We start from the raw sequence: 27,706 nt of genomic DNA, 5'->3' as shown, positions 1-27,706 counted from the left end.
CATTTGAAGACAGAGAGTGTGACCATGGACAACAGCACAGAATTACATTTCTCTTTAAAACCCTAAACTCTAACCCAATGTTAATCTCCAGTTGGGTGAAAGAGTTGACAAGTGAAGCACAACGCTATAGAGAAAAGAGTGACAGCATGAGTTGCAATGTTACATCTTTATTATTGGTTTAATAGAAATAAAAAAATGTGCCTCTTTTGATACAGATTCAAAATTATGACAAAAAAAATTCCATACATTTTTCTAGCAGCATGACTTAATCTCAGATCATGTGATGTCACTGGCCTTGTTTGATCATTTTGTAAAATGAATAAAACGGATAGATATATTAAAAAAAAGCTTCTTGTTTTTGTGCAAAAGTACAGCTTGTGTGAAACAGAAGGACAAAAGGTGGCAGCTTTAAGAAGTGAAGAGAGGCCATAGAGGTTTAACTGCAGGAACCTTGCTGGAGGTTAGAGAAGGAAGGTTAAGTAGATCCCTGTACTGAAATATGTAAGACTGTGAGGAGGTCTCAGCTGAGCATCACTGCAGAACTATACAGACAACGTACTGAATCAGTCAACAGTTTTAGCACACCTCTACTTTTCCAGTTACTGCTATTTACATCACATAATGTCTAAACCAGTGGTGTCAAATATAAGGCTCAAAGGCAGGGATAGGCACGCCAAGGACTCCAATCTGGCCCACTGCACAGCTTTGAAAAATGTGAAGGAGGACATGAATCATTTTTTGTTTGTTTTACATCTTTTACTAATGATAAAGAACTCCCTCATGACCAAGTAAATAATAACCCTAACAATTAAATAACAGAAAGTTCCTGTTGAAGCTGGCCCTCTGGGTCCTTTCGATGTTTGGCCGTCTCTAGAGAAATTGTTTGCATCTACTTTCAAAGCTAAGTTGAACTGCACCGCTACTGGAAATTATTTTCTTCATTCAGTTTTTGTTTCAATTTACTGCTTACCTTTGTACCATTTACAGTCAATAGACATTAAGTGCTTAAATCTCAATTAATACCTGGAAAATGGAGGGAGTGCTCGAAACGTTTGACCGTTAAGTGGAACATGGAAAGGTCTATACATTATGCATGTGCGACCAAAAGCACCTAAGAAAAAAAAATCCTGTAATATTGTGTTCTTCCTGGAAGGGATCCATAGTAATCTGCAAATCATGACTCAGCGTATAATATAGAGACCCTCAGCTATGCTTTAACACATACTATTTGTTTTAGATGTTACACAGTAAGCAGGGATTGAGGTCTGAAGAGCAGCAAAATGACACATTGCACAGCGGAATAACAAGGCTTGCTACTGCAAATGGTGAAGAAATGATGCTATTATTTAAAAAAAATTAACTAAAGAAAAAGCAAGTAAATATGACACAGTATAATCACATTTAGTTTATCTGACCTGTATTTCTATGGGTTTTTGTAAGAATCAAACAACCAAGAAAGCACATAGGGAATCATGCTAGCGTTGTCTTTTCACGTGTACGTTAGAGTTTAATGTGCCTCTTTGAAGCTGCGACATGCATAGTGTGTCACAAGCAGCACAGGAGAAAAAGGTGAAGCTTTCTGGGGAACAGTGACAAGTCTGACAACAGCTCAAAACTTTCTAATAATACAAAGTATTTAAAAAGAAAACATTAAGTAAAACAAGTAGTAGTGTTAGTAGTACATACATAGTTTAGGTAAAGTAAAAGGGGCTCTACTGTAGGTTTAGCTGTTCCTGAACTACTACTGGCTACAGCTTTGAGTGCTACAGAGACAAATGCAACTTGTAGTCCAAGTAAGCATTCATTATTACAGTCTGACATGATCAGAATGAAATTAATGCAGTCTCATGAAGTGGACCACAAACCCAGTGATTCTGCATAGATCAAACGGCTTTGCTAAGCCAAGCAGACACCCTGTAACCATACACATTTTTCATTCATTCGGGTGTTCCGCATTTATGTATTCCTTCAGAACCGGACACACAAACTAACTCAACAGTTCTCTTTCCAGTAGTATCACAAAAAAAATCTTATTTATGATTAATTTAAAAGAATTATAATAATATATGTCATTTTTCTGTATCTTAATCTACAGTAGGTTACAAAATAAGAAGCATTCAGCTGCTTCTGACCAGAAACTGGATGAAGCTGTTAAAAAATGAAAAATAATCAGTAGAAAAGTAGCACAGGTATATTTGAAAATGTTACGATTTTAATTCTGGTCTCAAATCTGGAAACAAATTCCGGTCACGAGTACAGCCGGGCTACCAGCTTTAGGTAAATGTAAGGCAGACAAGTTTTCACAATTTCGGTTTCTGCTGTGACTTGAATGTCTTGTTTTCGTCTTCAAAAGTGTGATTTGGAAAACACTAACACGATGCCAACATACTCAAAATTAAGAAAAAAGCAAAAATTGTATCTTCACAGTCAATGACATGCTAAAAATCGAAAAAAAAGAGAAATCTATTACATTTTGTTTGGACGGATACAAATGGTGCATAAAGAAAAATCACTTTTCACAACTGGGGGTCACCCAAGAGGACATAATCTTGCGACATTAGCTTTATCTCACTTTTTTTTTTACCAGTCTGTGGAATATAAATGACACAGGCCCTTAGTTTGAGCAGCAGTAGAATTGACGCTGTACACAAAAACGATTAGTTTATATAATAATATTTGCCTCATCAAATTTCATATTTACATATGGGTGGATGCACTTCATATAAATATAAACCAACTCTATAAGGATGCTGAATTTGCACTTCTAGAAGCATCTCCTGAAATCATTTATAATACTTAATTACAAAATCTGTTGGGCAGCAGGTGACTCTTTTAATTAAATAAGAGAGTTTTTGCTTGGAGACTATAATATCATGTTAAACTGTTATTTTATATGGCTGGTGTAAACCCATCATTTTTAATTACCACCATATTTTTTTATTGGCCAGCAGCAGCTGCAAATTATGTAAACAACCGTTTGCACTGCCAGTAAAATCTAACAAAGCCTTAGACCTCAAACTAGAGACATGTGATTTTGCTTCCCAACATGCGCATATCATTATATAAACTGTTTATGTTCTTTTATTCCATCTTATTAAGTATATCTGACGATTAAATAACAGCATTTCTTCAGCTGCAGACAATTTCATGAAGAGAACTCGCGGTGAAGACAATGAGTGAATGTGTAGGAAGAGCGGGAATGCTGAGGACTGAAAACAACAGAGTAAACGGATACAAAGGCAGAGGATCTGTCAACTGTTTACGCACCAACTGTTTTGTGGTACCTAAACAGACACTCGTGAGGTTTTGGAGGAAGCGGGACTGACTGGCAGTTTTGTGGCTCTCGGACTGTAACAGAAAAAAAAAGAAAAATCTCAACACAGAACAGCAACGTTATAAAGTAATGGAGAATGTCAAAGTGTTCAACTGGATTGCTGAGGATTGTGTAATTACTGAGGTACAGGTGTATGTTTCCTATCCAGAACCATTTGTCCATATAAAAACTACACTCAGCAGTGAGGTTTGTGCAGCTTTTATGCTCTGATCTGTTGTCAAGCAGGAGCGGACTGAGTAATGGCAGTGAAAGCAAGGAGGGGAAACCAACAAAGAAACACCAGCTGAATGCCACGGCATTCCCCCCTTTGCGATTCAGTTATGCATAGAACCACGTAGTACTGTGTAACTCAAACAGCTGATTATTGCAGCTCTACTTCACGTCTGTTCGCTGAAGTCCGTCGTTCAGGAGAACCTGCAATCTAAAAGCGCAGAGGTAAGTGGTCCAAAGTGGTAAGTGGTAGTTACCACTACAGATTGTCCTCCCGAGGGAATACTGTATCTCAACAAGATTGCAACTTTGTCTCCTTTTTTCCATTTCTGCAAAAACAATGAGTGATGCCGTCGTAGTGATGCTAAATTAAAGCAGCAAACTGGCTGGATTATCTGTGAGACGGCCTGATGAGGGCTTGAGCCATTTGGCAGTTTTTAATCTCTCCCCCCTCTTTATCAACAGACCCCAACTTAGTTTCATATTAAATAAATGCCTCTAATATTAAATGGAGATTCACACACGCACAGGATGCATGACTGACATCATCCCTACCCTTAATCCTACCCATCCAAACCAACACCCCAACCATAACCTTCTTGTAAACAATCCTTAGGCCGCATCATAACCTTTAAACAGGCAGAAAGGACGTGAAAACACGAGGGCTTGCCAATATGTCCTCGGTCAGTGGTCTAAAACTCAAACTAGTCCTTACTAAGATCACTAGGCAACCACACACACATACACTTTCAAACAAAATGCCTTTTGCAAAGTTGAATAAAGTCTATGTTTTTCACAGCCATTAAGTTCCCATAACAACTGCTCGACTCCAACTCTTTCCACACCTATAAAGCACAAAACTGTTGTCAGTTATTTTTCAAAGCTGTGTCGGACACAGTTAATTCAGATTTGTGTAGCACCCTGCTAAAAAAATTTAGTTTGGTGAGAAAAAAACATTAATGCTTTACAGACTCAGGAGGAAATACCCTCTATTAACTGTGGTGTTGAAAAGTCACTGACCCAACATTGAAAACTGGTAACAGGTCTAAAACACTAAGGTTCATTGCATATGAATCAGTGGAATCAACAGCTGCCACAATTACACACGTCCTCCTTGCAGGCAGACTGGTGAAAATTTTGCTGAAGTTTTAGACCGCGGGGTGTGAACACACAGTGCAGCCAGGGTCTAAAACTCATGTGCAGCTGAGCTGAGGTGGATTGTATCTGCTGGCTCATGTACTAGTAGAAATATCTGTTACCTCCTGTGACATGTACAACCAGTACGCATGCTTCTCTTCTAGCTGTCACAGCAGAAAACACAGGCAGAAGCGCAGAGCCGAATACAGCAAAGCTGCAAATCATTTAAGATATAACCGTGTTTAACTACTCAAACTAAATAAAACACATTGTGTTAAAAAGAAATCAAATGTCTGAGGTACAACATGAAGACATTTTGACTTTATCCCTTCACTAGTTGTTATTTTATATACCTCTTCATCTCAGAAGTAGGATCTAAAAACAAAAGTGTATCTTTTTTACAGCTTCAAAAGCTAAGGTAGCACGATTAAATGCTATAAAATCAGAAAGACTGCTTTTTAGTCTTCATTTAGTTCCTCTTGGAGGTATGTGTTACAACGATTCTAGATTAGACTACGTTGTGCTTTTCTGCTTTTATCCACCTCCGACGCTGATGTGCCCTCTTTACATCCACTCTGTGGCTTGCCGCCAGAGCATAGTCCACTTCTCTTCGCATTTAAAAAAAAAAAAAGAAAATAGCCAAAGAGGGGGGTCTTGGAGGGTTGCAGGTTAAAGATCAGCCAACAGGAAATCCACAGTTGAGACTTCTGGTTAGGTGGAGGGCAATTTATGGATGAGAAAAGGTGCTGGTGGGCTGAATCCCTGGGGAAAAACAGTATATGCAATATGTTTTAGAAGGAAGGAATATCTAGATGTTATTACATACATGTATGTTTTCACATACTCGAGCCATGCTTGACATATGTAAATATGTATAACCTTTGTATGACGCGATCAGATGTGTGTCTCTACATCAGTATAGCCGGGCAGGATGTCCCCATTGGAGCAGCTCTTGGGCTCCTCGGCCAGTGGGGCGCTGGGCAACATGTGGGCAGTTGTGGAGATCTCCTCTGGTGACGCCTGACCTCGCTGGAGCCTGTGGTGGATCAGGGGCACAAAGAACAGCACCACGCCCCCCACCATCGGAGGCACACCAGCCAGGGAGAAGGCCACTGTGTAATTCCCAAAATAGTCATGCAGGAGACCTGTGCAGCGGAGGTAAGGAGGCAAAATGCGAATGGAAAGATTAAAACATCTGCTTTGAATCAAGCATTCCCAGTTTGTTTATACTGTGTATACACACAGTGAAATAAATGCACACCCTCTTCCACATCCTGCAATGCATTTAAGCTATTCCGCTGCCTGGCAGATGGTGGACATCGCACACTAGCGAAGACCGGCCGTGTGTTGACAAAGGCAGTGAAGAAACAGATTCAGAATTACCAAACATTGACGTAAACAATGCAGGATTCAAACCATTTACAAACCAGGGTGTGCAAAGATTATATGAGGAAGGAAATCCACATTTGTTGGGCCTCAAGGACACATGAGAACAGAGCAGGGATTTTTTTTTTTAACTGCAGCTCTGGGCCTAGAAGACAATAAGCTTTGTCAAGCCTCTTAAAATGAAGGGTTCTTTAGTTTTTTGTTTGTCTGCTTGTAGGTTTTAATGCTAACTAAGCATTAGAATGAACAAACCGTTTTTAGGTTCCAGCTCTGTAGCATGAAAGTGGTATTAGTTTAACTCCCAACGATAAAGAAAATAAGCAATTTTCCAAAACAATAATAAGAGCAAAAGCATGTCAGTAATCCTAACACATCAGGAGTCTTGTCATAAGGGCCAACTTCATGAGCACCTAATAGCAATTTATTTACGAATAAGTGAGATTATTCAGGTCTGAAAACATCTCCGCCAAATCCCTAAACGTCAGTCTGTCAACACTTGCTATGTACACATCCTATGCTAAAGAATACATGCTACACTCTCAGTACAGCAACAAAGCAAGGTTCATGGCATGACATGGCTTATGGGATTCTTCCTCCAGACAAACCTGTTCAGAGCAACACATGCTCGAAGTGACAATTCATACTATAAAGAGCCTAGCTGCCCTTATTTTGCATGCAAAACACATGTTTTTATGTATTATCTCCTACATCCATCCTTTTCCTTATTCAGTGTCACAGAGGTGCTGAAACATATCCCAGATAGGTCTCCAGGCTATATCAGGGTTGTTTTTGTGGATTAAAGGGGCCCCAATATGCTCATTTCCAACTCCATGTTTTATCTTTAGACTCCACTAGAAAGCTTTGTATGTGTCACAATTCAAAATAATAATTATTTTTCTTATCATGAGGCCTGGTGCAGCCCCTCAGTTTTTCCTCTGACACAGTTCTTTGGTTCCAGTAACCATAAGTCAATACAAAAGACACTTTCTCTGCATGCAGGTCACAGTGTGCATTCTCAAGTAGTGCAATCTAATCTCTTAAAGTAACATCCCACCTGCACCGCGTGTTCATATTACGTTTTGGTGATACTGTTCGCTTAGAAAGGAGATAGAAAGCCAAGAAAGAAGGCTGTTCATTTTTGTAAAATTCACGGAATTTGACAGGAAAAATTCCTTATTTTCTGTCTTGTTTCCTGGCATTCTGGTCAATTGTGAAAAAAGACAAGTGCCCAAAATGAGAAAAATATTTCGGGTCATTGAATAGAAAACATTAAAGATGAAACTGGATCTGCTATATCTTGATTATGAAAACAAGACTTTGCAAAAGAAATGGATACAGCAAGGCTACAACTAGCAGTTATTTCCTTTAATTGAACAATTTGCATACTGTCATAATGCCTGTTTTTGTTTAACCAGCACTATAATACAGGTGCATAATAATATGTTATTACAGTAAGATGGATTAATGGTTGAACCAGTATCACCACTGATATTGCTGGCATAGCTTTGGATATATCATTGATCTATTTCAGTGCACTGCTGTCTCTAAAACTGCAATGTAAAACAAGAAGCTGTCATTAGGAAGTGATGGTTATTTTGAAAAATAAGTCTCTTTTAAGGAAATAAAAAAAACCTGCCAGACAGCATGACTCTTCATTTGAAAAAATACATTTAGCATTTGACATCTAAGAGTTTCAGTGTGCTGGCTGAGGCTACAAAGGCCAGGAAAAAGCTGTCAGGAAGTCAGAAAGTTGTGTAGTAAAAGCAGCTCTGGTATGTGTGAGAGGTAAAAGAGACTGTCGAGATAAAGTCAAAGGATGCCTGAGTCAGCAACGTGCTGCGACTAGTGTTCTTATGTATTATTTTTTTATTAGAGAGCTGGACAAAAGAAAAACAGATCGAGGATCAGTACTGTATGTACTTTTTCATGAACACAAAGGACAGGCAGTGGCTGGACATGAGCCCAACCATCTCTAAACACAAACCAGTGTATAATCTGTCCTGCTGTGCATTTGTCTTTCTCCCTTTACTAATTACATTGATTGTACCCAGGTCCAAGGTTTTTCTCTGCTAATATAATTCAGCTCGTTGTGCATCATTACTGCCAAATGATTGTGCTATGCAAAAAGAGGAAAACACACACACACACACAGCACTTACCAGCGATAGGTGGACCCGCAGTCATAGGGATAGACATGAGGCCAAGAAGGTAACCTATAGCCTGCGAGGCCTGCATGGGCCCGACAAGCTCAAAAGCTATGGGAGCCATCATGGTGAGGAAGCATCCATCACACAGTCCCAGAAACACACACACAACCACCAGCCCGGCGAACACCGAGCACTGAGGAATCATCATGGACATCAAGCCAAGAGCAATGAAGGAGACCACCTGAAAAATACAGCAAGAACCCATAAACAAGCTTTGAATGTCTTGATGCTCTCTAAACATTGTAAATCTTTTAGACAGGTGAATATGTGTTAAATGTAGTCAGTCAGTTGGCTCATATTGCTTTCTTTTTGCCTTTGTTCGTGCATGTAAATCTGGCCTCGGGCAGATATGGTTACGTGTGCTAGTGGACACACCCTCCATCTACTGGCTCCACCTACACATATTTATGTCAGGTAAATATGATTTGAGAGAAAAAAAAGCCAAGGTCTAGAAAGGTCTGCCAGAGAAATTGATCACGAACGATAAAAAGTCCTGATATGTTCTCATACATACTTTAAATATGCACAAAAAACAGTTCTGATATGAGTAACTCTTACCACTTGGCTCAATAACTCCTGTTGGTCCTTACTGTGAAATACTATTTAAGAATTTTTGAATTAATTTTTCAATCCAGGACTCTTTCGGTGCCATATCGCTCTCTTCTAACGTCTCCGTCAAGCTGAAGTTCAGCATCATAGTTACGTTTACCGTGGTAATTCACCTGAGTGCACTGGTGCCATCATCAATCTGATTAATCAACTAAACGCTTATGGATTATGAAGAATATAAAACATATCAAGCTGTCTGTTCACTAAGTGTACAAAAAGCTGTTGTCTAACAATGCAAACTGATCACTGGGTCTACGGCATTAATGCTTTGAATGGCTGTTCTGTGTCACTTCAATGAGCCAAAGAGTGTTACTTTAAATCCCTTCACAACTACAACAATGTGGAATTAAGCAATTAAAAACTGTGTTCAACACTTGGACAAAGAAAGATAATGGATTTCATTCTATAAAAGACTCTTGCATAACCAGACTCTTTAATATTCACCGCCACACTGTCAACAAATTCTTTACATGACTAATACTGCAAATGAAGCTTTAGAAATACCTTGTTTGATATGACAGACCAGCACATTTTAAGTATGCATGTCCCACAATTTCTAAGTTGTTTTTATATTTTAATTAATCTGTAACTCAGTGTCCCTTTGCTTAGTGAGGTGCTTGAATGAGTTTGCTGGTTCTAGTCAAAACAATGGATCCTTGTGTTTGCATTCAGCAGAAGCCGCACGTGCACCAGCAAGAAATGGCAACTCCTGTTTGTATTCACCGCACAAATTGCTCTCACGTCACTTTCGCCTATTTTCCAGGAACTGAATCGTCCCTGACATTATCCAGTCATGTAATTCCCCTGGTATTGGCAAGACTGCTTTTCATTCCAGAGAAACATAACGCCATTAAGCCATTAATAAAAATGAATTTCTAATTTCACCAAGGTAATAAAAAATAAATATTTTTGTAAAACTGGGCCTAACAAACAATGTCATTGATTACAGTTGTGTGAAAAAGTGTTTGCCCCTTTTCACGATTTTCTATTTTTTAATGTTTGTCACACTTAAATGTTTCAAATCATCAAACAAATGTACATTAGACAAAGATAGCACAAGCAAACACAAAATGCAGTTTTTAAATGAATTATTACATAAATTAACTGTTGTATATCGCATCTTTGGAAAGCTGAGTTCTCAGGACTGATTACTGCCACACGTGTTCTCGATCAAGAAATCACTTAAATAGAACCTGCCTGACAAAATAAACAGTTGACCAAAAGATCATCAAAAGCCAGACACCATACTGCGATTCAAGGGAATTCGGGAACAAATGAGAATCAAAATAATTGAGATCTCCCAAGAGGTTATAAAGCCATTACTAAAGCTGTGTGACTCCAGCGAACCACAGTGAGAGCCATTATCCACCAATGGCAAAAACATGGAACAGTGGTGAACTTTCCCAGGACCAAAATTACCACAAGAACGCAGCGGCAATTCATCCAAGAGGTCATGAAAGACCCCAGAACAGCATCCAAAGAACTGCAGGCCCCACTTGCCTCAGTTAAGGTCAGTGTTCATGACTCCATAAGAAAGAGACTGGGCAAAAATGGCCTGCATGGCAGAGCTCCAAGATGAAAACCAACATCATACCAACAGTCAAATATGGTGGTGGTAGTGTGATGGTCTGGGACTGTTTGAGTTACCCTTACATAGGAAAAGCATAGAAAAAAGTGCTTGTGTGGGTGAATGAGGCAAATTGTATAAAAACCACTTTTTGACGGGCAAACTTACCACTGTGAAGTGAATTAGGTTTCCCAAAAACATACAAAACAGCAAAGAAAAGCAGTCTGCATAAATGTTAGAGCTTCAATATTGTCCTCACCTGCATGTAGACTTTCCGTAGACCAGGAATGAGGTCCCCGATCTTTCCAAAAGTGAGGCGTCCCACTCCTGATGAGGCTCCTATGCAAACAAGGAGCACCCACTCCTTTTCAGTCTCCTTGAACTGTTCTTTTACAAAATTAATCTGAGAGACACAATAACACAGAATCATTACTGTGGACACTGTTAGTCCGTAAATGTCCATCGTGTTACTGTGCTGCAAATAACGACAAAGATATTGTACAACGTGCTCATGAACCGTATTCTTCATTGCCGAGAAAACATTACACTCAGCATTTGTTGGAGTGGAATATTTCATCCTTCACCCCAAATCAACCTCAAACATTAACAAAATGTCCTCTTCAACAGACCTTTGGAACAGCGGAACAGGAAGACCGAACGCATATAGGTCAGAGCCTCCCACTCCCTTTAGCCGTGACCCCCAAATTAGATCCAAAACATGAAACCGCCCTCTGAAGTCTTTCCTGAACATGCTGGTCCTTGTGAAATATTTGCTCTGCTTTGAAGGTCTACATTCATCAATGGCCATAGGATAGGTATGTTTAGGGATACAGAGAGGCCATACAGGAGAGGTTTCCTGAGATGGTCGAGCCAATACAAAGACCGGGGCAGTGTTTACATCTGGGCCCGGGCCTGAAACAACAGGCCTGACAGAGGGAGGCCGGAGCTGGAACATCCGACATCTGGATAGAGGGAGATCAACTTCACAGCAACTTAACACTTCATCTTCATTTTTTACTATCTTACTATCACACACCAAATTCAACCAGAGTACAGACTTTGAAAGCATACTTGAGTTTGTGGATGTAAACAAAATGGATAAATGCACTTCTTTTACTTTCGGCCTCTCTAGCTGAGTAGTGTAGTTAGTAAACCAAAAGTAAGTTACTGTCAAGCTCTTTGGCCTCAACATGACATATTTAAAATATAGATTTTTCCCTTTGGGCAACCCTTTTCAAAGGAAGAACATTTCCAGGGCAGATATGTACACTTAAGCATAAAAAAAATTAAGAAGAGCACAATTAACTCCTGGCAACTGAGTGCTGCTACTCACAGCAGCTATTGTGACAAACTCTGTTATCCTTATTGAGAGGGACAAAGCCGATGTTCAGCCACTGCTCATTTACTCAGCTGACATGCATTCAATTGCCCTCTTTTCGAAAAGCCTACAGAAGATGAATGGCACCAGACCGCCCACAGTGCAACAGTATGGCTCTGACATCAATCTCCCTCCCCCTCATTTCCAGTGTCAGCTGAGAAAAAGCATTTTTACATCAAACCCATGATTATGAACCCCACTGATCTCTAATGCTCTTTGTGTAAGCGTATAATATAAATAAAGAGTCGGAATGTTTTAACACAGCAGAAATAACTGAAAGGCTGTTAACAGTCCTTTCTTTCTTCATATAATCTTTCATTTATCTATCACATAAAACCTGGGCTTATTGTAAATATTTATAAAGCAGCACCATTTAGAAACAATTACTTCTTTAAAAATATACATTCTTGACTATCTTATGTTCTTACCAGATGGATATATGGCACGAAATAGCCCAATACAGCTGTAGCCACTCCAAACGCCCACACTCGGTATGTGACGATGTGAAACACACGCAGATTGAAGTACTTCCTGATGGTGGTGATCGCCCTGCTCCACCTGCCTCCACCCTGAGCATCAGCTTGAGTTTGGGATTCGGCATGGTCGGGGCCTATTCCTTGGGGGCCCATGCCTCCCCCAGCAGGGAGCAGAGGCTTGAACGTTAGCGCCAGCAGAGCCTGGATCAGCATGAAGACACTGAGGATCTGGAATGTTCTGCTGAGGCCCAAAGGTTCCACCACCTCTTGGAGTAACACCGGAAGGCCCATAGAGAAGAGGCTGGCACCAGCTGTCACCACACCATTGGCCAGACCCAGGCGCTGGCGGAAGTAGTGACCCAGGATGACCAATGAGGGCTGGAAGGCAAAGGAGGAGCCGCAGCCAAACAATATGCCGTATGTGAAGTAGCGAAGGATCAAGGAACTACAATGAAAAAAAGGGGCATCAGGAAGAAAAACAAGCATAAAAATAATAATACATAAACCCAGTGTAGGTTGCCCACAGAAAACTCTCACAGAGGACCACACGGGCTAGCCAACCCACATGGGTTTTCTATGTGCAAGCTCACTCTGGGTTACCCACAGAATTTCCTCTTGGGAGCCCAACAGGGCAAAACTGCTACGGGCCCCACATGAGCTAGCCTACATGGGGCTCACATGGGTCTAGGGCCAAGCTCACTGTGGTTTACCTACAAAATTTCCTCTTGGAGGCCTAAAAGGGCAAAACAGCTACGGGCTCTGATTTAGCATATTATTTTACATGGTTTCATTCGTGGACATCTCCGACAAACATGTCTTACTTTGCAAACGATGTACTGAGCAGTCCTATAAAAGCCAGCGCCGCCCCACTCACAGCCGTCTTCCTACAGCCAAAGTGGTCTGTGAACATGCTGACCACAGGTGAACAGAAGAAGATCATGCCCATGGCCAGGGCCCCAACCCAGGCTGGAGAGGAAGTTGAGAGAAGAAAGAATTCATCATCGGAAGCATGTGGAAATCTCAGGTGTTATACCTATCACCTAAAGTAAATAAAACACAGTGTTATATCTGTTTGTACACAAAGATCACAGTGTGTGCAGTCCTTGACCATTAAAACTTGTGGAGGTTATTGCATGAAAGTTAAAAAAGGCATTACTGAGCAACAACACGGCCTTCATGCACATATGCCTGCGCCTCTATGCAAATCTTTATGTTTTGTTTAAAGTTTTTGAGAGCTTGCAAGCTGTTTGCAAATGTCCCACCTGACCTCAGCAGCAGCCACGCTCAAAGTAAACATGTGTAGCATGTTGAGTCTTGCCTTTAAATGCCTCATACAGTAGGTATTAATTAACTCAGACAATAAGAATTTTGCCCACAAGATTTCCTGAAGCTTTGAAAAACTACAAAGCTTTGTACGCTGCACACTAGTTTTTTCTTCTCTGTCTTTGTGACTCTCTCACCACCTGATGTGATTTGCTATTAATATACATTTATGTAACTCTACTCATTATTGTGTCTACACTTGCATCATGTAGATCAGACACTCCATAAGATTTCTCATGGTGATTAAGCAGATCAAAAAGTGAATCAAAGTGGATAGTTCTGGCCTGTAGAGCATGCAGTGTTAAAACATAACGAGGCAGATTTCTCTAGCAGAGACACCGCGTACCCTGCAGTACAAACAAACACATGTCTGGATCCAGTCTCTGAGGGAGCAAAGGTAGCTTTAATGTCTACCATGGTGTCTGGGCCTTGGGTCACACTGGTCCAACAGTCCAATAGAAATGAGACCAGAGAGACTACTAAACAGCCTGATGGCAGGATTTATCTATCTAAGCACACACACACACACACACATGCTGAGTTCAGAGTGAAACATGAGCTGTGCAACACTGTATAAATAGTCTTAAATGTGGACGTTGGCCTAAACACTATGTACTATACTATACTGTATACGTGTTCTGGTACACAGAGTACAATTAAAGCACGGGACTCTACTCGAGTCTTTCTACAGTTTATTCATTCAAATTAAATAGAAAAAAGGGGGAGGGGGGGGGTCATATACCCAGCCATATAGGTGGAATCTACGTCCTCAATAACAATTTCAGTAGATTTAATATTATAATATATTAAATCCTTTTGATACACATTCACTAGTCACTTTGTTACCTTGCAGTGCTGGGTTACACTTAGAATCAACAAGGTGATGGAAACAGGATTTTGTTCCGTATTGACATCATAGCATCACACACTTGCTGCACATCCATAATGTGAATCTCCTGTTCCACCACCTCCCAAAGGTGCTCTAGTGGATTGTGATCTGGTGACTGTGGAGGCCATTTGAGTACAGTGGCAACAACACTGTCATGTACAAGAAACCAGCTTGAGATGATTTTATCTGTGGCATCCAGTCATAAAAAAATTGATATACTCATATCATAAATGAGTATATGATAAATGACCATCATAAATGGTCAGCTACAATACATAGGTAGGCTGTGATGCTTAAATTGTGCATTATTGGTACTAAGGAGCCCAAGAAAATATCACCCATAATATTGCACCACTACCAGCAACCTGATCCTTATTACAAAGCAGGATGGATCTATGCTTTTGTGCTGTTTACACCAAATTCTGAGCCTACCATCAGAATCCTGCAGCAGAATTCAAGACTCATCAAACCAGACCAATATTTTTCCAGTCTTCTAGTATTTAGCTTTGGTAAGCCTGTGCCTCGGTTTCCTGTTCTTAGCTCACAGGAGTGGCACCCGGTGTGGCCAGTGGTTATTTGAGTTGCTGCTGCCTTTATATTAAAGTAATCTCTCCATTCTCCTCTGACACGTGCCATGTATATGGCCTTTTCACCCAGAGAACTGCCACCCTTTTTTTTCTCTTTCTAGAGATGGTTATGTGGGAAAATCCCAGTAGATTTCTGAAATACTCAGAATGGCCCTTCTGGAACAAGTAACAATGCTAGATTCAAAGTAGGAATTGTCACCAGAGCGGATGCTTAAAGTATTGTAAGCAAGCAATGAAATTGTGATTTTACACCGACAACTGCTAGCACTAATGGTTACATCATGTGTCTGTACTAACCGAGATTTAGATCTAAGCATGCTGCATCCTACCAAATGACGGAACTTCTATATTATCAAACCTTCTGAAAGCAAAAGCAAAAAAAATAAAATAAATTTCAATATTCAAGATCCTCAAACTGTTGCATAGCGGTATTTTTTATCAGTGAAAAAAATGCAATTTATAACAAAAGTGAAATTTTGTGCAGTGCAATCTGCATTAGGTGTATTTATATATATTTATTTTAATGAGTAAGAGTCACACTGATTGTTCAAACTGAGTTCAAACTGTCTGCATTATGATGTTTAAATTATGCATGCAGAGGTGGAAAGACTTTTTCCAGTCCAGTCAAATTCTAGATAGCATACTTTGAGGAATTTGCAAGTAGTGAGAAATAAAAACATAAAAACAGTGCCCTTTAATTACCTAACAGTGTGAACTGGCTGGTAGTTATGAGTGCTTCTATTGCTGAATTAAACTCACTGCATTTCCTCAGCTTCAGATATTATTTCTTACTGATGTAGCTCCTAAGACCACTTAAGCTACCACCTGTAACACTTTTCCTTTTTTCTGTTCAATACTAGATGTCCAGCTGGTTTGTCTGGAAAATACCACAGGCTCTTAACTTAATCTCACCAATCTCAGCTAGTGATTGCGGCATTCCCATCTGGACATGCACTGCTGCTAGCATGCTGTTTCTTGCAGACTCATTCTTGGAAAGCCCAAAACTGACACAGAGATGTAAAGTGTTTTATAACACTCAAATTGGTCAGTTTGGCATTATAATGTAGTTCCAGTATTGCTTTTTTTTAATAGATCTAGCACATGCAGTGCTGGTATTGCACCAATAACAGTGTGGACATGACAAACCAAAAGGTCCGATGTGAAATCAGAGGGTCAAAACAACAGGCCCGTGTCACATTGCCTTACAGCATACTCTATATTCTGGCCAGCCCCACAACAAAGCCCCATTTCCCTGTGTCCTGACACAACAACTGAGTGCACTGTGCTCATTAGAGGGGATTAGGTCCAAACACTTTCAAACAAAAGCAAAAGAACACAGTGAGGGAGACTGGAGCCAAATGAAAAGATGTCTGTTTGTGTGGGGTAGCAGAGAAGGGGCTTAACAAGCTTCCATCTCTTAATGTGATAGATGAAGTCTGACAAGAAGCAGCAGAGTCTATAGGACCCATATGCATGGTAGAGTAAGAACACTTAAGGCAAAAAATGCTGTTGGGTTTTATATAAGAAGTTTATGTAAGACTAATGAGTTTAGCATGCTTTATGCTAAGCTGTAATATATGCATGCAAGACAACAGTGTGGATTTCTTCTATGTGTTATGTAATTAAAATATATATTTATATAACTGTTTCTTCTCTGATCTGTGTCACGTGTAGCCATCCTAGACAACCATATATATGACAGCTAAAGGTACACTAAAACTAAGTCATTCATATCACAGAGGTCCTGTTACTCCATTCATAACAAAGCCGAAATTTAACCAGGCATTAAATTACCCACACTGCAGTTACTAAATTATTAGGTTCACAGATCCTTTTTTATGAGCAGCTGTAGTGCAATGAGAAACTGACACTATTTTGTTGTCCACAGCACCAGATTTGAAATGAAATAATGAGGTTTAACTGCCAACTTTCAGTCTTAATTTGAGAATATCAGCATTCATATCAAATGACTAGAGTAGGAATAATAGGTCATTAGTTCCCTTGTTTAAGGGGGCAGAAAGTAAGACACTTTGAAGGGAAACTGCTCAGAATGTGGTCTGTGGGTTTTCCAGAATAACAAAGACACGGTCCTTGGAAAGATCTCTTGCTCTTGTTTTTGTTTTCGTTGCTTTGAGAAGCACCAATGAAATTTTCTTTCACTTCCAATGTATCCAGCGGTGTATGAAACCATCTGCTTAGACGTCGGCGAATGCGGCGCACTGCTGCTTTCACCTCAAAATTATTGTTTCTGAGCCAGTGAGCCCAAACAATCAAAAACACATCTGTTCAAATGCTTTCTGACGCTATTTTCCACGGCTGACGCAGACGCGGGGAAATACTCCTGAACCTAAACAATGCATCATACTGTTTCTGAGAGCGCCTTGGGAACGTACTCCTAAAGAAACAATAGTCATACGTATTTTTGTCCCTCAAGGTAACATAAAATGCTCTTAGCAGGTGCTGTGGCAACATAATCAACTGAAAAACACAAATACATTGCTTTTACACCGCTACGATCCAGGAGTGTTTTTTTGCACAAAAAGAAGTTTAAATGAGGAGCCGACTCTGACATTAAAGATTTCTGGTATTTTGCTAATGAAAAGAACTGTTAGGAAAAATTAGATCGGAATATGTACGAGTAATCCGTATGATCTAGCTCAGGCTTCAAACTGCTCCAAACGCACAGATTCAGAGCATTTTTCCTACTCTTTGATCTATATGATGAGAGCACATATCCCTAATACGGTCAGTCAGTCAATCATGAGAAGTTTGGCTTGAATTTAGCCGGAAAGAAGCTAAAACTTCTTGGTTCAGGCAGCGGACAAACTCAGAAGCCGCACCAACGTCCAGTATTAGATCAAACATGTTGTTTTTTTAACTGTGAATCATCCACAAATACTACAGTATTTGTACACTATGAAGATGAAGATGAGCATAAAAGTCATCTTTAAATCAGTCCTTTTTATCTTATAATAATTAATACCATACCAAGTTAAAGGTTAAAGTCCATAAGAAGGACAGAATATTCATTTTAAAGCATGAGAAAACACTGCTTGTATCAAATGGCAACATAACACTGAAATCTAATAAAGACAGTAGAATGATAAGGATGTTGTGTTAGCAAAAATATAGAAAGTACAACAGGTGAGGCGACACAGTTCGCAAAGGCTTGCTAGGAGAAGGCATGTGGAGGACCATCTGTCAGAGATCAACCAGGAGTGTCTTCAAACAGCTCAGGCTCAGACCAAAAATGAGCTCTGACAGCAAAGCTATCGGGATGCTCCTTGAGTTGTTTGCTCGGTACCACTCAGAGGAAAATCAACCATTCCCTCTGTTTACTAATCATATCATATTTCAGGCTGAGAGTAAGTGCAAACTGCTTGTGTTGACACTATTAATAAAGCTGAAAGGGGTAACCCTTTTTATTTTTTTATTGGATGTGTTTTGCAGAGATTATACTATGTCATGTGTCGGCGTAGTAGCACAACTGAAGTGAATTGGATTGAACTGAAATGATAGTTTCTGCAACAACATCTATAAACAGATGCGTTTTGGTATTGAGGGCACACTGATGTCCTAGCGGTTAGGGTGCATACCCCATAGGCTAAAATGCACTCAGGAGAAGGGTCCCCAGCCAAACACTTGATTAAATGCACCTCATCCTGTCTATCTAAATACAGGAAAAAATACCTAAAAACTAACCAAAATCAACGAATAACAGTCCAATTCCTCTTTTTACACCTCTTTATATATCTTTTTATAAGCACATGGAGCTTCAAGAAACTTTTTCCAACCTGAACCCATTCCACTGTCCACTGGAATGCTAAAAATGCCTCAGTGCACCCTGATCTGCCAACCTGAGATTTCCAGCTGCCCTGGGAGATGCTGGAGAAATCTGGAGCAGGGGAAAAACAATAATGCACTACCTACCAAGAGCACAGCCCTACGTTAATGATTTAAGACGTGTTCTTGGCAACGCTTCCAGACAGAATATGGTGTTACTTCACTTGTTTTTGATGTTTTTGAGAAAATCCAACAATGATTATTAAGCACATCTAAAATAATGAACAACTAGATTCTGGCCAATAAAGAAGCACAGAGGGAAACCTGGAATCATTGTTTTGAAGGTTTCCCCAGTTTCTGTGTATTACAACCACTGTGTATACAGATGTTATAAGCATATGTTGGACTTCATTCTTCACCAATGTCTCCTTAATGTTCTGTTAAAGGCTTTTTAACATTAGAAAGACTTTAAATAAAGACGCCATTGTTGCCTTTAAGCAATGAATCAATGAGTTTAAAGTAAAACAGTTTAAAAGTTATTTTTTTTACCTGACTGCTAACGGTGGCCAAGATAAATAAGGCACAACAAGGTCACACAAAGAAAACAGAGATATGATCAAGCACCACTCAATATTTGGAAGACAGCTTTCGGCAGTTTAGTAAAACATCTTTAACGCCTCTCAGTCGCTGACTAGTTTGGGCTTCTTATAGTTATTCCTAACTATATACTGTTAGCATGCAGCGAATGAGTGCTTTTAATCTTTAGATATTTTTCTTTTCTCCTGCTTTCCTAGGTCCAGGCCAGTGAGTGTGAATGTCCCTGTTATTTCAGTATTCTCAGAGTTTTCAACACTTAGAGTTATGAATGCATAAACATTGTGAAGTTTGACTTAAAAAGGTTCTCCTTTGCCTGCAGCATTACTAATGCAGCCTATCTTGCAGACGCTTGTCTCAAAGTCTTTGAACCAGGAACAAAACATCGAGAGTAATTTTTTTAAATGGACCCAAGAAATCCATTAAATTAAGAGATATATAAAGCCAAAAATCAGACTGCAGGTGACAGGGCAATTAATTTTCTTCTAGTAAAAAGGAATACACTTTTTAAGCTTTTGTGGGGCTCAATTTTAGGAGTTCTTATTAATAATAATAAGGGGAGGAACAGTTGAAATGTAATGAAAGAAAACTAAAGTGTGTCCCCTACTTTCATCCAGCAGCAGGCCCTCTACACTTACTCTGGATAAACAACAAATTGCTAAACACGTAACCTTGTTCTACGCAAACAGCTGATCAATAGTCAAGATGAGATAAACCCAGTAATTGTTTGATCTGTCTGACTGAGCTATCCACCGCATAATTAGCACCGATACTGCTCCACTCATTTTGGCTTCAATCCTATCAGTGTGACAGGACCAGGTAAGCTGTTTATCCAGACTGGCACCTAAAAGCTGGACCTGCCCTGAAGTCGTATCCAGACAAGACACCAGCTTGTCTGTAAGCACTGCAACATAAGGAAGTAATCATTTCCTGATTGGCAGAGCTATGTTGGCATTTCGAGTTTTTATCTTAAAATTTTGACTTAATAACTCGAATTTCAAAGAATAACAAAGGATCAAACCACACTTTGAACTTTGGAGGTGAACCCACTCCACTTCTGTTTTTTGGTTGTATTTGTTAAGTTTTAATACTGCTAGGCTAGTAGTTAGCGAGTGTTTTAGACACTGTCAGTCTCTTCCATGAAAATTAGGAGGGACCAGCTATCTGCTAGCAACCAAAGCGATTGCAAGGAATTTTTTGATACAGTTATCGATTCAATCAGTTTCAGCTGACCACTGTCACTTCAAAAATTCCAGGAACACACATTTTTCCCTAGCAACCAGAGGTTTCTGGGGAATGCCGCCCGGTCTCTATCCCTTTGTGTCTGCAGGCTTAGCTGAATAACTGTTAAATAACTGAGCCACCAGTATCTACACTGAAAATGTAAGCTTTAAGGTACTTCAGTTACAGTTCATTGTTCCTTATACTGAAATCAGCACGTCAAGCAAGAAAGCGCCACCATTTTTTCTTTTACATCTAGCGGTTCATCTAACGAGTCATCAGTTTTCTATGCTAAGACAGTAAATGTTGAGCTGCCGTCAAGGCCAGTGATAGAAAAATAACAGTTACCTCCTATAAAGGCTAAAACCGTTGGCTATGAGGGAAAATCGTTTCTTTCAGACTAGTTAATAATGTTCAAAAGTGAGATTGGCTATAATCCTTATTCATTTACCATCAAGGTTATGTAGTCCATTTGTGCAGAGAAACAAGATTTAACCTCCTCTATTTGTATTGCTTTCAATTAAAGTCTAAAATCTTTTAAATTTCTTGATAAATTCTTCAGTTGGTTCAACAAATAGTTTGCTATCCAATTTATTCGTGTCGTGGCTTTTATTGATTTCCATTAAAAAAACAGTTTCTTTACATATTTTTTATGAGTTTTGACAGAGTTAGATGCCTAATATGTCAGTAAAAGTATTCTATAGTACACTCCTATCATGCTTTAGTTAATTGAGCTTGTGTTTTCAATCTTTGGAGATTTAGTTTCTAACAATGACAGCATTTATTCTATTATTCTCTCCCAGTTTCATTGCAGCGTGCTTCATTTAGTTCAGCTCCACATCAAGCCACAGGGCTAAAGCACAGCTCACAATAGGTTAGTGAGTTTTCTTATGGGTGCATGCTTGTCTAGAACAGTCTGTAAGATATCCAGGAACGAGCATAATGCAATTTCTGAATCTTTCACGCAGTGTGTTCTTTTCCCCTGTGAATTTTTTACATCATAAGTCTTTGAAGCAGAATCTGTGACCTTAATCACGTTAATGATTGCTATTATATTATGCTTACTAGATCCATTAGTGTGCCATTAGTGTAGATGTGGTCAGTGCATGAGGCAAACATGGCTCTAGACATGCCAGAGCTCACTGTGGTAGGAATGATAAATATCTGAGTTAAATCACTCGCATTCTTTGTAATCTCTCTTTAAGAGCGCACATTCACATTCACTGCATTTCTCTCTGCTGATGTGTAGATTTGGGAAGCACTGCACATTCATTTGATGTAATGTAGGTGACTCTGAAGCCAACGGGCTTCTGCGACCGGATCAGATGTTTTCTGACGTTCACAGAGATACCATAACCTGCTGGTATAGTTACTACAGAGTCTTTAAGTATGCTTTTAAGAGAATAAAGTGCACAACGCTCAGTAAGTTAACCAACTTTACGCTTATAGACAAGCAGAACATGACGAGCTCCTTTTTTTTCTCATCGCAATTTTCCTCCTGCTCCGTTTCACGGTGGCACATAGATGGAAATAGTTTCAGGCTTCAATGAAAAATTAATTCCTCGCTCACTCAGTCCCTTTCTTCTGCCCCTTCACACACATTCCCTCTTTGCCAACTCTGCTGCAGCTGAAACAGTGCCGGCTGCATTTTGAACTTTTCTCCCACATTCGGCGCAGCCACGTTCAGTCGCGCACCACCTGACGGGGGGCTCACCCCTCGCTGATTATGAAAGCAGCACTCTTTTTCCTCTCTCTCTCTCTCCTTTCATTTTCAAAAGAAAAGGTGTGCTGGGCGCGTGCACTCACTTCACAAGTTTACCAACATTTTTGTGGTAACAAACGGAAAAAATGACTAAAGGTGTCATGCTGTAATCATGGAGGAAATCATCACCATATGTGACTCATAACCCACACACACCTCGCCATCATTAAGAATTTAAAGAACCTACTGTTCTGAACACCTACTTCGATACTGCTGGTGATTCTGAAACTCACTTGTTTACTCCTCAATGTTTATGAAAGAGCTCAGCAAGGCCTAAAGGTGGTCTCCAAGTATGATTTCACCATATCCAGCCTTTTTTATCCCTTGTGCTTTTTTCTATTGAGCAGTCTGACATCTTTTAAAATGTTCTACACGTGTGAGTTTAGACTGGATGTCTCAAAGAAGCCTTTAAAATCATAGCTATTGTAGCTAAGCTCTTCCCCTGTGTTTTTTCTTGCAGCTGAGGTAAAAAGGTCAGGTCTCAGCCTACTCACTTAATCTTTATGAGCTCAACCCAGAATTAAATCCAAGAAAATGCTGGAGACGAAATCCTAAATATGTCAAAAAAATGTGGGGGAGGGAATATAAACACCTCGTATAAAATTCCATCAGCTTCTTTTATTAAATAGGATGTCTTTCCCATACTCCCCCGCTCCTTATTGCGTTTACACTGATAACAATAATAAAGGTTCACATTTGTTCCAGCAAACAGCATTAGAGCCATAATCCCTTCCCACATCATGATCTTAACTTTTGCTTGTGATTGCAGGACCTGACGAGGATTTTAGGAAAAACATCCACTCCTGTTACATGATTCCCGTGCTCAAAACATTTCTCTGTATGGATCAGCAGCCTGTAGCAGCAGCTTTCACGGTTTTCAAACTGAGGAAGGGGAGGAGGAGGAGGAGAAAGAAAGGAAGGAGGGTCCCTTTCTTCTTCTCCCAAACAAGAATTCCCATGATTACTCATTTAGTCAGTATTTGTTAACAAGATTAACAAGCACAAAGCTAGAAGCCACGGTTACCCAGAAGCCCAGAGCTTCATTAGCAATAAATTGGACGCTGACTTTGTGAACTCATTGAAGAACAGAAATGTTTCCACTGGAGTTGCAGGCACAAGAAAATGTCAGATTCCTGCAAACAATTGGTTTAGCACCAGTAAAAGGGGGGAAAAGCCTTGCCCCATTGTTTCTGGGGACTAATTTATCTGCAACAACAAGACTGAGCTGTCACATTCCTGTAAATTAACATCAGTGATTTCTTTATTAAGATTGATATCCTTGACTGCTTTGTATAGTGGCTTTCTCGTTGCAGGGAGCTGAGCGCAATCAGTAAATAAGGATAGAGAAATAGGCTGAACATTTAGTAATGAAAGCTTACGATCCTAAACAGAATGGTTGAAATGGGAGAAGTGGGTAGGGTAATGATGTGACTCTAATAATAACTACCTGTTAGATTTTATTAAATACTAGAAGCAGCAGCAATATCCCTGTATTTATATATCTATCTCAGGATTTTTATCACTAGTCATGAGCATCTTGGGGACTCTAACAAGTCTTTCCATACAGATCTAGCAATGCATGGGTGTATCAACCAATATCAGCCTTGCTAACTGCTATTATCGGTCTACTAAATGGATTACATATACCGTCCTGGCCAATATTTAATAAGACAGCTTTGTTATGGCTAAATGTTCAAAGATATTGTGATAAACAGCTTAAAGTTTCTGTCTTTGTTTGTTTGTTGGGAACCAAGAGGGGAATAAATAACAAGAAAACTGGCAAACTGTGTTGTGGATAAACAGAATAGCCTTAATGAATAGTTAACAAGTGCCTACGGTGCTTTTTCAGTTAAGTGCCTGTAACTCATTAGAATGCTGGAGCTTTGCAAAACAAGAAACTCCAACCGGATGTAAGGACTGATTTCAGAGTAGGTGAAGAAAAGAATAATTAAAACATAAGAATACAGTAATAAGAATACTTTACAGTGCTGGTGGGGCACTTGTTTTATTCATTACTGTGTTTAGTGTCCTACTGGGAATTCAAGTTATTCCACTTATACAAACCAACATACTGTAAATTAATATAAAGTTGATGTTACATGTTTATTATAGTAATTGTGCTTTAACGCTTTAAAGTCCACAGCTCTAATTTCCACTTTTTTACAAATGTTTCTATAATTATAAACCAAATGTGCATTAAGAACTTTACTCCATCTACAGCTCACCTGGGCAGAGAGATACTGCTTGAGTAGTACTGTACTTACTCACCCACTTTGAACTGGGATGTTTGGTCTAAAGGGTCTGTGTGCTCCTTCACCAGCATCATGTGAAGGATGCCGAAGGAGTTGTGAATCCCGAAGATCGACCCGTTGCACCAGGTTGCAGCAAAAACCACCAGCCAGCCAGCAAAACCACCTTCGGGTGGGACGAAGCCAGCTCCGTGGCCGGGATTCTCTACCTGCACCCCCGCCTCGAAGTCCGAACCCGGCGTGAGTGGTGGCTTGCACCCGGTCTCGACCAGCTGCGTATTGCTGTCCTCCTTCACGATTTTACTCTCGCTGCTGTCCGCCTGGTCATCCTTTCTCTTGTCTGGGTCTTGAGGGGCATCCCTCTGCTCCATCTGAGGACCCGGAGCCGGCTGTTGCGTCCGGGACTCTCCGCCGGACGGCTGCGCTTGGTTGTCTAGCCCGTTGGTCCCCATGCTGTCTGGTCTGGCGGAGAGGTTACTGTGGGCTTTTGGCGCACATGCATGAGATATAGGTCACTGACATAAGAGCACCGATTTGAATAACAGCTTTGATTGGTTATCTGTCAAACGTGAAAGACGGATGGTGTTTTTCCTGGCACACAAGCTTCCTACACGCTGCTCGCAGCCCAAGTCTGAGCGTCAACTTCAGCGAATAAACTCCAACCTGCAAACGTAGCGTGTGTCATTCTGGCCGGAGGTCTGTATTTCCAGGAATTAGCTCGCACCGCCTATCCTTCCTTTTAATGCAAGCCTGCCTAACCGCCTATACAGACTAATACCATGTATTTACTTGTGTTGGCTCTTCTCCTCGGTGCCGAAAGAGGATCATCAACCTGCGAAAACGTCCGCTCCGCCTCGACTCCGTGTAGACCCGTCGCGCAGTCCCCGCACGGTCACCAACATCTCCCGGTGTTAAAAGCAAGAATTAGACGGTTCTTATTATCTTTACAAGGTGGAAATGTAACGTAGGTAGGCCTGTGCATTTCCCGTAGGCTGTATCGGCTCTCAAGTGTCAACACAAACCGAGCCGTCATTCAGCAAATCTACACCCCCCTCCTCCTCCGCCTCCTTTCCCCGGCGGATGGACAGTTAGAGCCAATGGTGGAGCTTCAGTACAGTTACAGTAGAACGAGTCTGCACTTCGTGGCTTTTCACGGAAAGACCCGAATGTGGCCTGCTTTCCCCCCTTGTGTCGGATTAGTAACAACATCCTGTGGCTAATGCAAACATCCGTTTCAGCGCACTTTCCTATATAATATAATATCACATGATATGACTGTGTTATATATCGACACGTGACGAGATATAATGTCATCCAAAAATCAAAATCTGAGATTATAATCTCAAAAAATCGATTAACTAACTCGAAATTTCAAAATATTTTCCCAGTTTAGGTTTATTTTCTCAGACGTTTGAGTTACTAAGCTCAAATTTTAAACACCTAACTCATAATTTTGATATAATGACTTATTCAACAAGTTGAGACGAATAGTTTTAATGTGTTGATGGCAAGAAATCTTTATTTATTAATCCATACATTTATTTATTTCAATGGCATAAGCAAGGTTCTACATACAGGGTATTGAAAAAAAAAAGACAGCAGTTTTCCATCTATGATGTTAAAGGGGTGAAGGGATAGCAAGCAGCGATAACGAGCATTCACCACTACGGGGAGCTACAAATCAGTGTAAAGGTCTCTCGTTAAAAAGAGATTTTAATCGAATAGATACATAAATTCCAAAGCTACATGATATTTTAACATATGTACAGACAGGTTTTGTTGTCTGTGATATACCACAGCAGAAACCACAGGTGTAAAAAATAAAATGATTGGTGATTTAATTCCTGCTTCAGCTTTGAGGACTTGGAAGTGAGCTTAATGTTTAGCATTAACCTGACCAGTAACATCTTATCTGCGCTTTTCCTACTGTGATGGCAAGTGAAAAACAGTCTTAGCAGGTTTGTCAGTAAGTTTATATATAGTGCAGCTGAAGAGCAAAAATAAAATGTTTATGCCACTGGCTGCTGTCCAGAAAGAGAAAACTAGAAAATCCTTCACTGATGTTTGGTAATTTTGAGATATTTTGAGCCTCTAAGTCACTATTCTGTGGTGTTGATACATTGTGATGTACACAGTATTTATACTGCCAGTGTGCCAACTTTCCACTCGTAGCCTGATATTTAAAACATTCTGCTCATTGTTAGCCAAGACTCTGGGAAGTACTTGTGCTGAGGGTGTTGCAGCACCCCCTGGCAAATTGTAAAGGACCTGTATGTCAATTTAATACTGAAAAATGATTAATAAATAATAGCAATAATAAGTTTTAAGTCATTTCCTCCATTATGTTTTAAAATTGTATTATATTAGCTTTTAATAGAGAGTAAAGTAGATCTTAGGTTACTCAGGTTCAGTTGTGTCCCTGCTTGCAGAGAGGTCACCAGATATGCAACCCAGCAGCACAGTATAAAGGCTATACAAAACTGCTTTTCAGATGTCTTTGTGAATCCTTGACATATAACAAAATCTAGCAGATTATCAGAATCAACAGAATGCTCCTACAGCACTAATGGTGACAGTGAAAGCATGTTGCCTATTGGAGAACCTTCACAGACACGTTGCCTATTTTTATTATCCTTTATTTATCTAGGTAAACATCTGATTGCAGTTAAAATATCTTTTTCTTTTTTTTCTTTTTCAAAAGAAACATGGCCAAAAGAGCAGCATAAGTTACGAAAAATAAAGAAAAAACTCCAACCAATATTCAGCAGACAAACAAGTGAACACATTGTTCCAGGAAACAGGGACAGTGTACTTATAAGCCTTTGTTTCCATATTCCATTCTGACTTTGGTGATAAACATTTGTATAATATTGTGAGAGCATGTGCTATATCGGTTTTGGTTTTTACAGATAAACACAAATAAGAAGGAATCAGCCTGAGCAGAGATTTATAGATAAAACCAACCAATTTAATGCTGAAGTTTCTCCAGATGCA

The 27,706-nt window shown here is 39.9% G+C and overlaps 1 protein-coding gene across 1 annotated transcript; it reads right to left on the bottom strand.

Annotated features, from left to right (window-relative positions):
* Window positions 1-306: 306 nt before the first annotated feature.
* Window positions 307-25,908, bottom strand: slc16a2 (solute carrier family 16 member 2). The gene is made up of 7 exons (XM_005467565.4): window positions 24,732-25,908; window positions 13,126-13,270; window positions 12,257-12,749; window positions 10,710-10,853; window positions 8,227-8,455; window positions 5,561-5,826; window positions 307-5,443 (listed from the first exon to the last, which is right to left on the bottom strand). Exons 1-6 carry the CDS (start codon window positions 25,162-25,164, stop codon window positions 5,576-5,578), a joined length of 1,695 nt encoding a protein of 564 aa, XP_005467622.1. The 5' UTR covers window positions 25,165-25,908; the 3' UTR covers window positions 307-5,443; window positions 5,561-5,575.
* Between the last annotated feature and the right edge of the window lie 1,798 nt (window positions 25,909-27,706).

The sequence above is a fragment of the Oreochromis niloticus genome, linkage group LG2 (assembly GCF_001858045.2).
Source record: "Oreochromis niloticus isolate F11D_XX linkage group LG2, O_niloticus_UMD_NMBU, whole genome shotgun sequence".
NCBI lineage: Eukaryota > Metazoa > Chordata > Actinopteri > Cichliformes > Cichlidae > Oreochromis > Oreochromis niloticus.
The sequence above is the reverse complement of the archived record's forward strand: the minus strand, read 5'-3'. Positions and strand labels throughout refer to the sequence as shown.